The sequence below is a fragment of the Schistocerca nitens genome, chromosome 3, assembly GCF_023898315.1.
Source record: "Schistocerca nitens isolate TAMUIC-IGC-003100 chromosome 3, iqSchNite1.1, whole genome shotgun sequence".
Lineage (NCBI taxonomy): Eukaryota > Metazoa > Arthropoda > Insecta > Orthoptera > Acrididae > Schistocerca > Schistocerca nitens.
Window position 1 is genome coordinate 578,629,569 of NC_064616.1, and position 16,756 is coordinate 578,646,324.

Here is a 16,756-nt window from a genome sequence, read left to right on the forward strand (position 1 = left end):
ATAACAGAGAACATTGTGAAGGTGATTCGACGAACCCTCTGCCAGGCACTTAAGTGTGATTCGCGGTGTATCGATGTAGACGTAGATGTGGATGTAGATGAATAACATTCCCCTACAGCCTTAGAAATATTGTCAGTGGGACTCGGGTTCACCATACAAAGAAAAGGAGCGTTTCCGGAATGGAGATGCTGTACAAAAAACAGCAGGTCAGTATTACGAACGCTCGGCTGGCTGGACGGCAGTTAAGGCGTGACTTGTGAAACGGCGAGCAATTGCTAGAGTCAAGTACCGCTAGGAGACCGAGATCACACGGCCACATTCCTCAGCAGCGACGCAGCGCGCCTGAAAACGGCGGCACAAGGCAGTTCACAAGTAATCATCGCTGAGGCAAGGCATCCCATTTACACTTTGAAGATACGGGAGTAAGGTAAATAGAGATGAAATTTTGTTTGTGTTTTACTGGTGATAGATACACCATAATGCACGTCAAATGTCTACTTGCCTGCGGGACAGTTTTATTTACAAGGCTATTCTAAATAGTAGGATTGTGTGCGTTTCAACTAAACAGACATTATTGCAATACTGTCCAGTGGCAATAACCATATTTTATTGGCTTATTGTCAGCAGGAGTTCATTCAAAATTGGCAAAATTTGTAAGAGACCATCTTCTAAATTTTCAGCAATTAAGAAACGGGCGGTAGATTTCAGTTGTGGTCGTACTTATCTTGAAAATGAAACTTTTGAATGGCAACTGAAAGTCCAGCCATAGATGTTAATGTCGAATGCACAGTTTGGTATGAGTTAATTAACGACTAAAGGTGTATCACATAGGCATTGCAGAGAAGAGAGTCCAAGAATTTTCTTAAAGAAAGACACCACCATTTGACTGTTTTATTGTTTATTTAAGTACAACCCAGGTTTCGACCTTTTATGCCATTTTCAAGTATTTGCCAAAAGAAAAACCTGCATATAGTAAGACCACGTAAAATTTCAAAAGCTGTAAAATGCCTTAAATAATGAATGTAAATTGGTGTATCACTACGAAATATGTAGTTATATTTTATATCTTTAACATATATTGTAGGACACTTAACAGGTTGTCAGGCTCAAATTTGGCCATGAAATAAGGAAAATATTGGCTCCGCAAGAAATTCCAGATGTAAAATCGCTTTCATGTAACAGATCAGTAAGTAATCGCGGGAGCACGTTATATTGCATGTAGCGCTGTTGTATTTGACCACGAACAGCACCTGTGCTATGTCCTCAATACGCTGGAAATGACAGTCGGGGTCAGAACAGTGGTCTGTATATTGTGAGTGCATTATGTCTGAGTTATGTGAATTTGAACGTGGCCAAACTGTTACTGCTCGTATGGTGTGTACTTCGGTAACGAAGGTAGCCAAAGTGTTTGGTGCTTCAAGACGCACCATATCGAAGGTTTATACCGCATGCAGGGGAAGCGGAAAAACAACATCCTCTAAGCCGCAACGCGGGAGAAGGTGCGTGTTGACTAATCGTGATAGATGCTCATTGAAAAAGATTGTGACGAAAAATAAGAGGACTACAGCTGAAAAAGTAATTGCAGAACTGAATGTCGTATTCGTGAACCTTGTCAGCATCAAAAACCACGAAGGGAACTCCATGAGCAGGGAATTGCAGGGCTAGCAAGAATTCCAAAGAACGATCATCATCGTTACCAGAACTCTCCGCTATTTTGCAGGCAGAATGGTATAACATCCTTTTAAAAACCATACAGGACTTGTATTTATACATTCCGAGACGACTGGAAGCTGTTTTGAATGCCAACAGGTTTCCTACACCGTATTAGATTGGTAATGTGTAGTATTTTTCGTGTTTCCAATATTTTTGTCCACCCGCTGTAAGTGCCATATGTATTGGATGCTGACCAAAAGCGAATGAGCAATTTGTCAGCAACATTTATACCATTTATATCTAATTTCATTCACAGAGAGCCTTGGTTCAACCTGTTCAACCAGTGTGCTTCATTATCAATGCCCGAATACTTACAGCTCTTACATTCTGCATGCATGATTCCCACCAATTACAGTTCGTTTTTCAAGTTTTTTTGTCAGTTTTTTGTGTCACTTGTCTTATATTTTTCCACTGAATTTATCTGGGTTGTTTTTAATGTCGGCGATATGAAGTGGAAATGGAAATGAGCGTTTGGCGTCATTGGCCGGGAGGCCCCTTACGGGGCAGTTCCGGCCGCCTTGGTGCAGGTACATTCGACGCCACATTGGGCGACCTGCGCGCCGGATGGGGATGAAATGATGATGAAGACAACACAACACCCAGTCCATAAGCGGAGAAAATCCCCGACCCAGCCGGGAATCGAACCCGGGCTCCTTAGGACGGCAGTCCGTCACGCTGACCATTCACCTAACGGGGCTGAGGGCAATGTGAAGTACAGATATGTGAATTCGAGGACAACAGCGTGAGACTCTCTCTCGTTGGTCTCTCCGTTTCCAGCTTCTCTCTTCTACAGGTTACAAAGCCAACATGAGTGTTTCTTCGAGTAAATTGGATTGCAAGCTAAGAAAAACTGAAAGCATTCTCTTCGCCGGCAACACACGCCGGTTATGGACATTTAAGTATGTCATGTATGCATCTATGAGATACAAATTTAAAGAGAGAGAGGAGAGAGGGGAGAGGGGAGAGGGTAGGGGGGTGAGGGGAGACGGGAGAGGGGAGAGGGGAGAGGAAGAAGCAAGAAGGGAGGGAGGGCGGGAGAGGGAGAGGGAGAGGGAGAGAGAGAGAGAGAGAGAGAGAGGGGAGGTTCAAATGGTTCAACTGGCTCTGAGCACTATGGGACTTAACATCGGATATCGGAGGTCATCTAAGTTCTAGGGGACTAACCTAAGGACAACTAACCTAAGGACATCACACACATCCATGCCCGAGGCAGGATTCGAACCTGCGATCGTAGCGGTCGCGCGGTTCCAGACTAAAGCGCCTAGAACCGCTCGGCCACTCCGGCCGGGAGAGAGAGGAGGGAGGGAGTGACAGAGAGAAGGAGAGGGAGAGACAGACGGACAGAGAGAGAGGGGGAGGAAGTGCAGAGAAAGAAGGGAAGAGAGAGACTGAATGAGGGATTTTTTTTTTTGTGGTTTTAGGGCGCACAACTTCAATGGTCATTAGCGCCCAGTATGAGGGAAGGAGAGGGGTGAGGGGGAAGGACGGAGAGGGAGGTGGTGAGGGAAAAACAGGAGGAGGGAGGGAAGAGGGAGATGTCAAGATGATGCAGCGTGTGACAATATAAGTCCATAGCATACTAACAATATTTAGTTTCGTTTTATATTATCTTTTTGAATATAGGTTATGGTGACATTCTGACCTGTTGCGTATCCCGAGGTCTAGGTTAGGGTGACACGTGACGGTCTGATTGTGAATTTACAAAGCCAACAAATTTAATGTCGAAAAAGTACGTGCAGTTCGTGTTATAGAAGGTATTTTACGCGCACTGTATCTCGATGAATGGTTTATGCTTGCTAACGTCAAGTGTGAAAGAAGGTGGGTGGTATCGTAAGCCTAAATATTTTTAATGTCGTATTCCTCAAATGTATAGGCACGTTTAATTTCAGATGAGGCACTTCGTTAGTTCTTGTGTTTGACCCTGCCTTCCTGTAACATGTGAAAAAAATAAACCTGTGATAATAGCGCTTGACTTGGTCAGACATTTTAAATATTTATGGGATCTTCGTAACGTATTTACGTTCTTCCCATTCGTTAGGGAAGTTGTCAAATTGTTACATCTTTAACACTGCTTTGAAAATTTCTTTTTGGTTACTTACTTACTTTCGTGATACTACGTTGCGCACAAACGTTTATTGGTTGTTCTGCAGTCCTTTGCAAAAGCCTTAGAGCCACCGAAAATAATTTTAATATTGAACTTACTTATATGGAAAAAAAATCATTAAATATAACACACAATACGCAACGGCAAACTTATGTTCTTACCTTAGCTCTTTATGTATACTTTTCATACATTTTTATAGCTGTTGCTGAAACAAAACATTAGTTTTCCAGACTTTTTGTTTTAATTTTGGCGCTTCGCTTTGTTTTCTAACTGATCATTTTGAATGTGTTTAGCGATTGGTTTAGGTATTTGCGTTTATTTTCATATTTTGAATCGCTGTGTATTAGACTAAGTGCGACTATTATCCTCAGTTTTGTTAAAAATGTTGTATTGAGTGTCTATTCTACATTGCCAGATGATCGGTTCTTGTACATCCAGTAAATTGAATGAAAAAATTCTGTTTCGATTTGCAGTATCGTCTGTACTATATTCGTTTACGCTTACAGACAAAGACAAGATGGAAATAAACAAATATTGTGTCTATGCCTTGTGTAAGAACGGATCCCGAGAGTGCTTTATTTACAAAAGTGGCGGCCGAAGGAACTTCCAGCCAACATCTCAGTGATTGTTTTCCAAACGGTTGAACAAGCTCAAAGTACTTAATCTTAGTAATTTTTATTAACTCTAAACCCACCTCAAGTGTTACTTCCGCAATCCTGACGACGAGAAGTAAGAGAAGGGACAGGCTTGCTCTCATGTCGCAAAGTCTATTTTTGTGTGAAACATTAAGTGTATCTGAGCTCAGATAACACACATTTTCGTAAATGTCCCTTAGTTGGTGTCATAGAACTATTCATCGTAAATGGTTCATCACATTTTCTCCGAGGTTTGCGGTGACGGACGGACTCCATCAGTGAGTTGGTTATGGTATCCACAATACATGCGCTGTGAAATCTTTTTGTGGGTATTTCTTGCTGGTTTGTTCGGTACTCGTTAAGGAAAAAGTGAGTAAAAGGGACGCCGAGGATTCGAAGACTGCTTCATACACCACCGTGAGTAAATAATAAATAATATCTCACAAAATAATTCAAGGAAATGCAATAAAAAGCAGCATACACTGAGCTGACGAAAGACATGGGATAGCGATATCCACATATACTGATAGCGGTAGGTTCGCGTACAGAAGGTATAAAAGGCCAGTGCATTAGGGGAGCTGTCATTTGTACTCAGGTGATACATGTGAAAAGTTTTCCGACGTGATTACGGTCGCACGATAGGAATTAACAGACTTTGAATGCGCAATAGTAGTAAGAGCCAGACGTATCAGGTATTCAGTTTCGGAAATCGTTAGGAAATTCAATATTCCGAGATCCACAACGTCAAGAGAGTGCCGCGAATATCAAATTTCACGCATTACCTCTCACCACGGACAACGCAGAGGCCGACGGCCTTCGTTTAATGACCAATAGCAGTGACATTTGCGTAGAGTTGTTAGTGCTAATAGACAAGCAACACTGCGTGAAATAACAGCCGAAATCAATGTGGGACGTACGACGAACATATCCGTTAGGACAGTGCAGCGAAATTTGGCGTTAATGGGCTATGGCAGCAGACGACCGACGCGAGTGCTTTTGCTACAGCACGACATCGCCTGCAGCGCCTCTCGTGAGCTCGTGATCATATAGGTTGGACCATAGACGACTGGAAAACCGTAGCTTGGTCAGATGAGTCCTGCAAAAGCTGATGGTATGGTTCGAGTGTGGCGCAGACACCACGAAGCAAGTCGTAAACAAGGCACTGTGCAAACTGCTGGTGGCTCCATAATGGGGTGAACCGATAATTGACTGGAAATGGTTATGTTTGGCTACTTGGAGACTATTCATAGCCATTCATGCATTTGATGTTCCCAGACAAGTTGAAATTTTTGTGGATGACAATGCGCCATGTAGCCGGGCCGCAGTTATTCTCGAATGGTTTGAAGAGCATTCTGGACAATTTGAGCGAATGTTTTGGCCACTTACAAGGGGAGGCCACGACGTTTGGAATGCGGATTTACTGCAAACTTTGCACACTCGTAGTACTCCATGAGGACAACAAAATGTGTAAGCAGTAGCGCGTACTTTTCAAGCGTTACTGAGAAAATCGCAAAATAATTTCGGTCGTCGAATATACAGGGTGTTTCAAAAATGACCGGTATATTTGAAACGGCAATAAAAACTAAACGAGCAGCGATAGAAATACACCGTTTGTTGCAATATGCTTGGGACAACAGTACATTTTCAGGCGGACAAACTTTCGAAATTACAGTAGTTACAATTTTCAACAACAGATGGCGCTGCAAGTGATGTGAAAGATATAGAAGACAACGCAGTCTGTGGGTGCGCCATTCTGTACGTCGTGTCTCTGCTGTAAGCGTGTGCTGTTCACAACGTGCAAGTGTGCTGTAGACAACATGGTTTATTCCTTAGAACAGAGGATTTTTCTGGTGTTGGAATTCCACCGCCTAGAACACAGTGTTGTTGCAACAAGACGAAGTTTTCAACGGAGGTTTAATGTAACCAAAGGACCGAAAAGCGATACAATAAAGGATCTGTTTGAAAAATTTCAACGGACTGGGAACGTGACGGATGAACGTGCTGGAAAGGTAGGGCGACCACGTACGGCAACCACAGAGGGCAACGCGCAGCTAGTGCAGCAGGTGATCCAACAGCGGCCTCGGGTTTCCGTTCACCGTGTTGCAGCTGCGGTCCAAATGACGCCAACGTCCACGTATCGTCTCATGCTCCAGAGTTTACACCTCTATCCATACAAAATTCAAACGCGGCAACCCCTCAGCGCCGCTACCATTGCTGCACGAGAGACATTCGCTAACGATATAGTGCACAGGATTGATGACGGCGATATGCATGTGGGCAGCATTTGGTTTAATGACGAAGCTTATTTTTACCTGGACGGCTTCGTCAATAAACAGAACTGGCGCATATGGGGAACCGAAAAGCCCCATGTTGCAGTCCCATCGTCCCTGCATCCTCAAAAAGTACTGGTCTGGGCCGCCATGTCTTCCAAAGGAATCATTGGCCCATTTTTCAGATCCGAAACGATTACTGCATCACGCTATCTGGACATTCTTCGTGAATTTGTGGCGGTACAAACTGCCTTAGACGACACTGCGAACACCTCGTGGTTTATGCAAGATGGTGCCCGGCCACATCGCACGGCCGACGTCTTTAATTTCCTGAATGAATATTTCGATGATCGTGTGATTGCTTTGGGCTATCCGAAACATACAGGAGGCGGCGTGGATTGGCCTCCCTATTCGCCAGACATGAACCCCTGTGACTTCTTTCTGTGGGGACACTTGAAAGACCAGGTTTACCGCCAGAATCCAGAAACAATTGAACAGCTGAAGCAGTACATCTCATCTGCATGTGAAGCCATTCCGCCAGACACGTTGTCAAAGGTTTCGGGTAATTTCATTCAGAGACTACGCCATATTATTGCTACGCATGGTGGATATGTGGAAAATATCGTACTATAGAGTTTCCCAGACCGCAGCGCCATCTGTTGTTGAAAATTGTAACTACTGTAATTTCGAAAGTTTGTCTGCCTGAAAATGTACTGTTGTCCCAAGCATATTGCAACAAACGGTGTATTTCTATCGCTGCTCGTTTAGTTTTTATTGCCGTTTCAAATATACCAGTCATTTTTGAAACACCCTGTATATCTGTGCGTGACCATTTTAACCATGAAGCGACTGCATCCCAGTGGCGACGGCACGGTAGCTCAGCGTGTTCGGTCGGAGCGTTCCCCTCTGTAATAAAAAAAACTGAGTTAATTGATCAACAACGAACTTAAACGCATGTCTTACGACGTCCGCCCCGAAATGAACGAAAGCGAACAAAAATGAGATTTTAAAAAAAGAGCGTTAGCTTCCCTTTCTAATAAAAAAAACTGAGCGAACGGATGAACGATCAAACTGAACGGGTGTCATCGGACGTCCGCCCTGAACAAATCCAGCGAACAATACAGAACACATATTTTTTTTTAAAAAAAAATGTGGTTGGCGTTCAAGCCGCTGGATCGCTGGATCGAGTTCCGTTCGTCAATTTTCTTTTTTTATTTTCAACACAGTCATTTTCTTTACTATTTATATTACAATTGACATAATGGGAAAAATACGTGTAATCGGATGAACTTTTATTAAATTTACAATGTTATTTGGCAGTCTACTAATTTTTATTATCACAAATAATATATTCATAATTATCGACTAGTAAACGGCCAAACACATAAAGTGATGCTGAAAATGTATGATTGTCTGTGTCTTCAAAACTGTTCGTATTTAATCGAAGGAGAACGAGAAATTGCTTCTCGGAAGACACTATTAAAATACACTCGATACTGCATAACCAATTGTCAGCGCCGAATTTTAAGGAAATACTGCGTTATGTATGGTTTGCTTTCAAACTATCGTCTGAAAGAGAGGTTTTTGAAAATGTTAACAAGGTTCGTTTTTCCACAGAAAACGTCAAAAGACCTTGCGTATGCGGAAAGATAGTATTTATTCAATGGAGCTGGTGCCGTTTAACTTTATGTTTTCCATGTTTTTACGAAAAATACCATTCGGTATCTTGTACTCGTAATGTCTAAAGCGACGATTAATTGTACATCTTTCGAAAGCCGTCTGTGCCGGTCAAAACTTGGAGGTAAGAAGTCGTTTCGGGCTCCTTCCAGGTATAAGGGATGTCTCAAATCACGGAGAAGCATACATTTTCAGTATGACTTTTTGCATCTGGTCGTTTACTAGTCGGTAGTTATGAATATTACATTATTTGTGATAATAAAAATTAGTAGACTGCCAAATAACATTGTAAATTTAGTAAAATTTCATCCGATTACACGTATTTTGTCCAGTATATCAATTGTAATATAAATAATAAAATGACTGTGTTGAAAAAAAGAAAGCGACGAGCGGAACTCGATCCAGCGATCCATCGGCTTGAACGCCAAACACTTTAAAAAATTAAAAAATATAAAACAATTTTGGTCTATGTTGTTCGTTGAGTTTGTTCAGGGCGGACGTCCGATGACACCCATTCCGTGATCCGTTCGCTCAGTTCTCTTATTATAAAGGGTAGCTAACGCTCTGACCGAACACGCTGAGCTACCCGGCCGGCACCCCTCGGCTGCAGCCGCTTCATGGTTAAAACGGCCACGCACAGATATATATTCGACGACCGAAATTATCTTGCGATTTTCTCAGTAACGCTTGCGAAGTACGCGCTACTGCTTACACATTTTGTTGTCCTCATGGAGTACTACGATTGTACGAAGTTTGCAGTAAATCCGCGTTCCAAACGTCGTGGCCTCCCCTTGTTAGATTGCCCGAGATGAATCACATACAACATTTATGGGACACAATTGGGACGTCAGTTCGTGCACAAAACCCTTCACCGGCAACACTTTCGCAGTTATGGACGGCAATAGAGGCAGCATGGCTCAATACTTCTGCAGAGGACTTTCAACGAGCTGCTGAGTCCATGCCACGTTGAGTTGCTGCACTGCGCCGGGCAAAAGGAGGTGCGACACGATTTTGGGAGGTGTCCCATGACTTTTGTCACCTCAGTGTGAATATACTAGTAACTAGCAGAATAATTAGCTGCACCGACTCTGTTTATTTGTGGGGATAATGAGTTAAGAAGAAAATGATAACAACATGGTTTCTCCCAGAATAGCCACTCTAAACCCTGATCCGTACGAATAAAAAAAATTAAATTAATTTCTTGGCTTCTTTTCAGTTCTCTGGCTCATACTGACTAGTGTCCTCCTGTGGGTGTGAATCTCCGTTGTCATGGGTGCATTTCGGTTCTGGCGGAATATTGCGCGTTTGCTTTCGCAACAGCAAGGTAAGTTATTTCGTTACATTTCTTTATATTGTTTTGTGGAGCGGCTGGTAGGAATTTTATGTTGTTATTTAATTTTTGTAGAATGTAGAAACACTGCATTTCCCGGCCGATTAACCATATGTGCGGCGGCGGGTGGAATTATTGTTATTTAAATGTTCCTATTATTTATGCTGTTGTTTTGCCGTTCTCAACACTGGCTCTCTAACTACAATATTGGCAACCAGAAAGTGATTAGCAAAACGTGAAGCCTGTAATTAGAATTCCTAGTGCCCACTTCATCTGAGAAATACACTTATAGCTACAGCTTATAGCTCTGAGAAATTAGGAGATTGTCTGGGATTCATAATCAAAAAACGATTTTCTAAAAATTGTTCAGTATATTCTGAAAGCCACAGATAAAAAAAAAAGGAATCCACACAATCCAGCTACCAGGGCAGTTCAGAGTCTAATGCGCTGATGCAACTATAACTGTCCAAATTAAATATTTAAATGAATGCTCGCCATAATTTGATGATAATGCTCATCAAACGCCACGCAAAATAATGGTAGAATGTCTGTCCCGCGACGGCACGTGAAAATACGACATACGCAAACTGAAGATAGATAATTAAAGTCATCCCAGAATTAACACTTCTCTCGAAAATGATTTCATGGTTACGCATATCCCGAGTAACTTAATACGGCATCCGAGGCTGTTTATAGCAATGATACCGACGCGACGCGACTCCCGTCATAGATGGTGTGCTATTCAGCGTCTGGAGAGAACTGGGGCCTTTTTTCCTCGCACAGCGTTCTTATATACGTATAAAGCCGCGGTGCGAACGGCTAAGGGAACGCCTGATCAAATCGGCTCTCCCAACTAGCCGCTGGGCTAGTAATGCACCACTTTAAGTTACCGAATAATTCATAGCTTCTTTTGCTGATGGCCGATGAATCTCTCAATTTAAATGTGCATTCAGCACACAAGTAAGTAATCATAATAAAAGTTTGACGTGGCTAAGTTAATTATTTTGGGCGAGAGAATTAATTTAATTACACCACACGCAGTAGACGAGCTCTGAACTTGCCCTTTGGAGATACGCTATCACTATAGCTTTATAGTTATTCAGTTGAAACTTCTCACATCTTTATGATTATAGCGGATCTCCATTCTACTTAAATTTAAACATCCTAGCCTTATTTATTAGCCTACTTAATCTATCTTGCTTCCTTCATTTTTAAGACAAAAACCAGAAAATTATGAATTTCAACAAAAATTTTAATTTGTGAGATCCAAAGTACTGTTTCTATTAAATTATTATGGAAAAGGAATCTAAATATAAATTTTTAAGTTTCTAGCTCTTTTCTGTTGCGCCAATGGTTTTTACAGAAAAACGTCCAAATTTCGAAAATGGTTAAAGTTATTGAACTGACATTCAACACATATTAATTTAGTATTACTCCTGACATGCTAGAACCGTTTCAGGTTATTTACCTGATTTTAAAAGTATTGCGCAACATTTATGACGTCAGAGCTACTTACAGCGGACTGGCTGGCACACAATGGAAAGACTGATGTGAATTTACTACGGCGTGAGTAGGCTGCTTCCCTACAGTTTAAATGAATGACTATAGTAATGTTTTCTTATCAAAAGATGTTATAACCACAACTGACACCGTTCTTTTTATTTCTTTTCAAATTATGCTGTCTGTTGTGGAACAAGTAACAACCATCACTATCGTGTGGGTTAGTATTTTGTTCAAATTTTACCATTCGCCCCCACAATCATACAGGTATTAATTCTGAGCTAAGAAATGTCAATTAAAATTCAGTTTCAATTTAAAAGTGGAAATGCTCGTATGGCATTGTTTGCGGGGAGGCCCCATGCGGGGGACTTCGGCCGCCGTATTGCAAGTCCTCTTTAGTTGACGCTACGTCGGCGACTTGCGGGTCAATGATGATGAAAGACACACAACACCCAGTCCCCTGCCGGGAATCGAACCCGGGCCCCATGCGTGGTAGGCGGAAACGCTACCGCTACGCTGCGGAGGCGGACAATTTAAAAGTATTTATTAGAAATGGAATTTTATTGCTTTTGCTCCTTAGATGCCAACTGGTAAACGTATTTTGCCCGAAAGTGAAATAATCGGTATCCTGAACGAAACGTCATACATAAGTGACCTGTCTGAACACAACAACGCAAATTTTGATTGCCCATTACCACTGCCGGCGAGTGATGTAAAAAGGAAAATTTTCAGAAAAAATCAGTGGTGAAGACAGTAATCTTCGATCATGTTCAGAAACTGTGTGTGATACCAAATGAGTCCGATGAAGAGAATTATCGTCCTTTTAAACGGAGGATGACACAGTGGTGGTGGTAATGGAAAGAGAAAGATTTTGTTGAGAAGAGTTTTCTTCCTGCAGGTGCTTCATTACATTGGTGACGGTCTTGTAAGTTTATTCTACGTATCTTTTAATATTTGATTTTACATCACATATTTGGAATATACGGTATTTTTCTTTCAGGAACTAGTGGTACTGAAAAGTTCCTTACACTGTTGGTCTCAGGGTTTCTCTAAAGATTTCGATACTTGCACATCAGAATTCAGAAATACGTATTCATTAGCAAAAAGTGATAAATCATTACTTAGGAATCATGTTGAGCTTAAGCATTTTTTGGTTTAAATTTAATAATAGATGTGATCCCATATCCTAGAATTTCAGTGTATTAGCGGAAAGGATTTAATTACTAATCCAGTTTCACCGATGAACAGATATTTTCTTTTGCAGAAGTGCTACTTACAAATACGTGTCAAAAAAAGCCCATGCCTGTACATTTGAAAAAATTTGTGATTACATCAACTTTAGGTCTTGTAATGAACTCTGAAATATACCGAGGTGCTTCAACAAATCTGGATGGTATAGATCTGGGAGTGATTCTTCGGCTATCACAGAGTATTTCTCCTGGAAGCTTCCCGTATTTTGACAGACATTTCGCAAGAGTTCTCTTGTAGAAGAAATTAGTTGATATGGGAAATCATGAAACAGGAACAATTACGACAGACAAGGTAAGAGGGGTAATCTTCCGTGATACTTCACAACTGAAAAGACTAGAATGATACCACAATAGTTTCAGTACAATGGTAAGATAGCAGTCGGGTTGTGATTGCATCTACATGTTCTGGAATTCACTCAGATCACCAGGTGGAGCGCTGGTGCAAAAAGGAAAAAAAATATATGTATTGAGCTTCCTTGTTCCCCTGTTGCATGCAGACTTCCAGTCAGTGGGTGTGGTGTTTATTTGTGATCGTGAAATGGTGTGTTTTCACACTTGGTTTGGGACGAGGAAATGGACTTCGAAGGTTTTCTCCATATCCTCGACTTAGCTACAGTGAACAGTTGGACGTAATATAGAATAGCCGCAAAACTAAATAAAATCCGCCAGACCGATATTAAGGACTTGATGAAACTTCGATTAGAAATTGACGAAACTTTATTGGTAACTCCCGTGAAGGAAATATCTGATGTGGACAAACCTGGGGATGAAACAGACTGAGACACGTAAGGGATCTTATTATTGCTATCCTCCTATCGCTGTTACTTGCGATGACAAGCGATAACCTGGTTATGATCATTTCCCAGTTATTGATAATCTAAATTCTCGACAAATGAGCGGGTTAACTTCATATAATAGCAGAACCAAAACCCGTTGCGAAAAATGCAATGCATATTTATGTCTTTTGAAGCACAAAAATCGTTTCAAGCAGTGTCACACACAGAAGTAATATGCTCTTAGTCTGTTACATTATTCATAGTGATTTTTCAATGGTTGTTTTCCAGTGACTTTATTTATTTAAATTTGCATTCTAGTTTAGTCGTGAATGAACAAAAATACTTCAAGCAATTTCAGGTACAGAAGGAATATTATCTTAGTGTGTTACATAATTACTACCGATTTCTTAATGAATGTTAAGCTACCATTTTAATTAATTATTTCAATTTATATTCCTGTATGCACATAGATGAATAATAAAGTATGTCATTATATTTGGGCGAGAAAAATACCCACTTCATCTGTAAATCACAATCCTACGTACTTGTGAAACAATCTGCACAACTTTTATGTATATATGCTAAGCTACTGGGATTGTTTAAGTTCTTTTCTCGTAAACTCAATGGTAAGATAGCAGTCGGGTTGTGATTGCATCTACATTTTTTAGCAGTTTTCATGACCTAATTGTAGACTACGAATCACATTGATACTAGAATTTCGTGAAAGTAAAAAAGCAAAATTATCATGGATGAAAGCGCTATTCGCGCTGCATTAAAACTCACTCTCACAACGTTACACCGTCCATTCCGTTTCCATAGCATTCATTTTTCTGTAACTCAGCGTGGCAACAACAGGTATTATGAGAGGCAGTCATAACGCTTTAATTATCAACTCGAAAAAATAGAGTTACGTAATTAATTTTCTGTTTGTGGGTAAATGTCTGCAATGATGGTACACAATGGAATCCCTGCGCTATACTACTGTAGCAAGCTGCTACAGGAACCAGAACAAAATTGCGCACAGCATTGTTAAAATGGAGTATCGTCCTGTAATTCAGTTTCTCCATTTAAAGGGGAATAATGGTTCAACAATCCATTCTGAGTTACAGCAGCAATGCACCAACATATGACGCAGTGTTTACGTGGCGCAGACGTATAAAGTATGGTTAATCAAGAGTGAATGATAGACAACTAAATGGCAGCACATACCTCTGTGAACAACCAGGAACCTCAAGAGATGTGCAACACGTGGTGCTCTAAGACAGGCGTATTACAACCGATGTAATAGTGGAAAAGTGAAAATCAATCGTCGATCAGATTGCCACATCTTGCACGACTTTTTGAACGCGGCAAATATCGCCGCCCTCTGTGTTGCGTGAAAGTTTACACCCATTCAATAAATCAACCGAGCCGACACAGCAGCAGAAATTTTGCAGCTGTGTCAGATCAATCAAGACGACTCCTTTAAGACACAGGGTGCTTTTGAATGATATAAAAATTGAAAATTTTTATTATTTTATTAAATTCTATGGTCTTTCCTGATTATATTTATATGCACTTCATTGGGTTAAAACGAAATATTACCGGTATATACTAAATTTTTTAAAGTCATGATCGTGTACTCTGCCACTCCCCCATTATTTGCATTATAAGAAACCATTGATATTTCGCAAAACAATTGAAAACTTTTTGCTTCCAGCGATAATTTTGCGACATATTGTATATCTTGGTATCACTGCTAGTTTCCAGCACCTGTAGGCGATCGTTATTGCTCCTGTTTATTTTCGATTTGTTGGAGTGTTTTGTTTACGTCCTACTGAAACTTCGTTGTGTAAGTGCTCCGGATATTTGTGATTAGAAATGTTCACCAGTGTGCAATAAATACTAACAATGTTACACATCAAGAAATTCGACAAAAGAAAATTCAGGGGTAACTAGTTTACAAACAAAGCAAATCCAAACTATTGAGAAAACCTATATATCAGTTCTTCGGGGATTATTTAAATCTTTGATTTAATAGTGATGGTGTTTATAGTAGATCCTAAACCCTTCCTAGTAGTTTCTTGTTCATTTACTTTCAGGTAATTTTCACCATCACGTTGTTTACATTTCGTCACTTCCTTTATCAAAGAAGATGCATCAGTAATCAATAACTGATTATGAAACTATATCACAAGACCAGAATTTTGCCTATTATAATGAATTAAATGTGGAATTCTATTGCTAGGCAGACGTAGTTTCTTTTAAGCGTTTACGTATTAATTTATGTAAAATATGCTTATCTCCCTAGTAACCTCACGCAACAAAAAGAATTTAAGAGTTATTTTTGCTGAAATGTGTAGACATAAATATAATCAATATACATTCACCAATGAAGTAGGAAGTGCTAAGAAGAATGCCAAGAGTAGCACTGAAGATGAAATGCTGCAGGATGAAGACTATGCTTCAGTAATGTACTGATGAACATTTTAATATGACACAAATCTTAATTCGCAATTTCTCACGAGCTGTACTTTTCAGAATTTAGGTACACACAACTCCTAAAATTTATCTAATTTTTTCTCGGTAATTTGCAGTAGCCCATTCTTATCTAGCAGACCTAAATTTTATTGTAGGTTCAACTTAAATACAGAGAAATAACATTTTTAATTATGTAAAACATTATAAAAATTAAAGTCTGAGATATAATTTTTATGTCGACTGATATACTTAATGTGCGAAATTAAATAGGTCTAGTATCTCAACCTTACGGCATAGATGTATGGTAAAAATTTGGCCTCCTCCATATGTGTGTTACTGGATTAGGTATCTGAATTTGAAGAAGCATTTTAGATAGCCAACTTGTAATTAGTGTTGGATATACACATCAAAAGGATCTGAATTGTTCAAAATACTTGCAAATTGTTTAGAATGTATTATGCACAAACTGTGATAAACTGCAAAACTGTAAAACATACTAGAGAAATAGTGTATGAAAGAAACAGGTGCTCATTTTCACAAAATATGTAGCCGAAATATACCCCGTGTCCTTAAACGCCTAATCATTGTGGGCGAGTCTTGGATGCCTCTGTACAACTAACAGACAGAGGAGTAAAGCAAACAAGGGTAATACAGGATTTGCAACCATCGAAAAATATTAGTGCCAAAGATCAAAGAAGCGATAAGTTGCAGAATGTGAATTTCTAGTTTTCGTCATTTAGCCACTATGCCATTCATCTTTGTTACTAATGGCACTGAACTGAATGACTGTTTATACTAAATTATGGCGACGAAATGGACCTGGATCTAGAAGTAGGAGGTTCGCATGGCGTTGATGGAACTGAGTTGGTCGCTTCGAAAGGTAAGTGCCTACAACTCCTTTTCACAAGATTCTCTGTAATAGTTCTCGGTTGATTTCCAAATCTGTATCAGTGCCTTACGAGGTGTGACTAAAAGATGTGTGCTGCGTGTCGTTCTTCCAGCGGATGGAAACTCGATTAGCCGCGCTTATCGAGGAAGGAA

At 40.3% G+C, this 16,756-nt stretch overlaps 1 protein-coding gene across 1 annotated transcript in view; it reads left to right on the plus strand.

Moving 5' to 3' along the window:
* Positions 1 to 381: 381 nt before the first annotated feature.
* The window catches only part of LOC126249348 (uncharacterized), a 198,205-nt gene continuing 181,830 nt past the window's right edge, over positions 382 to 16,756 (plus strand). Inside the window, exons 1-2 of the mRNA XM_049951002.1 lie at positions 382 to 427; positions 9,616 to 9,723. Coding sequence (XP_049806959.1) covers positions 9,669 to 9,723 — 55 coding nt within the window. The 5' untranslated portion in view covers positions 382 to 427; positions 9,616 to 9,668. The remainder of the gene's footprint in view (positions 428 to 9,615; positions 9,724 to 16,756) is intronic.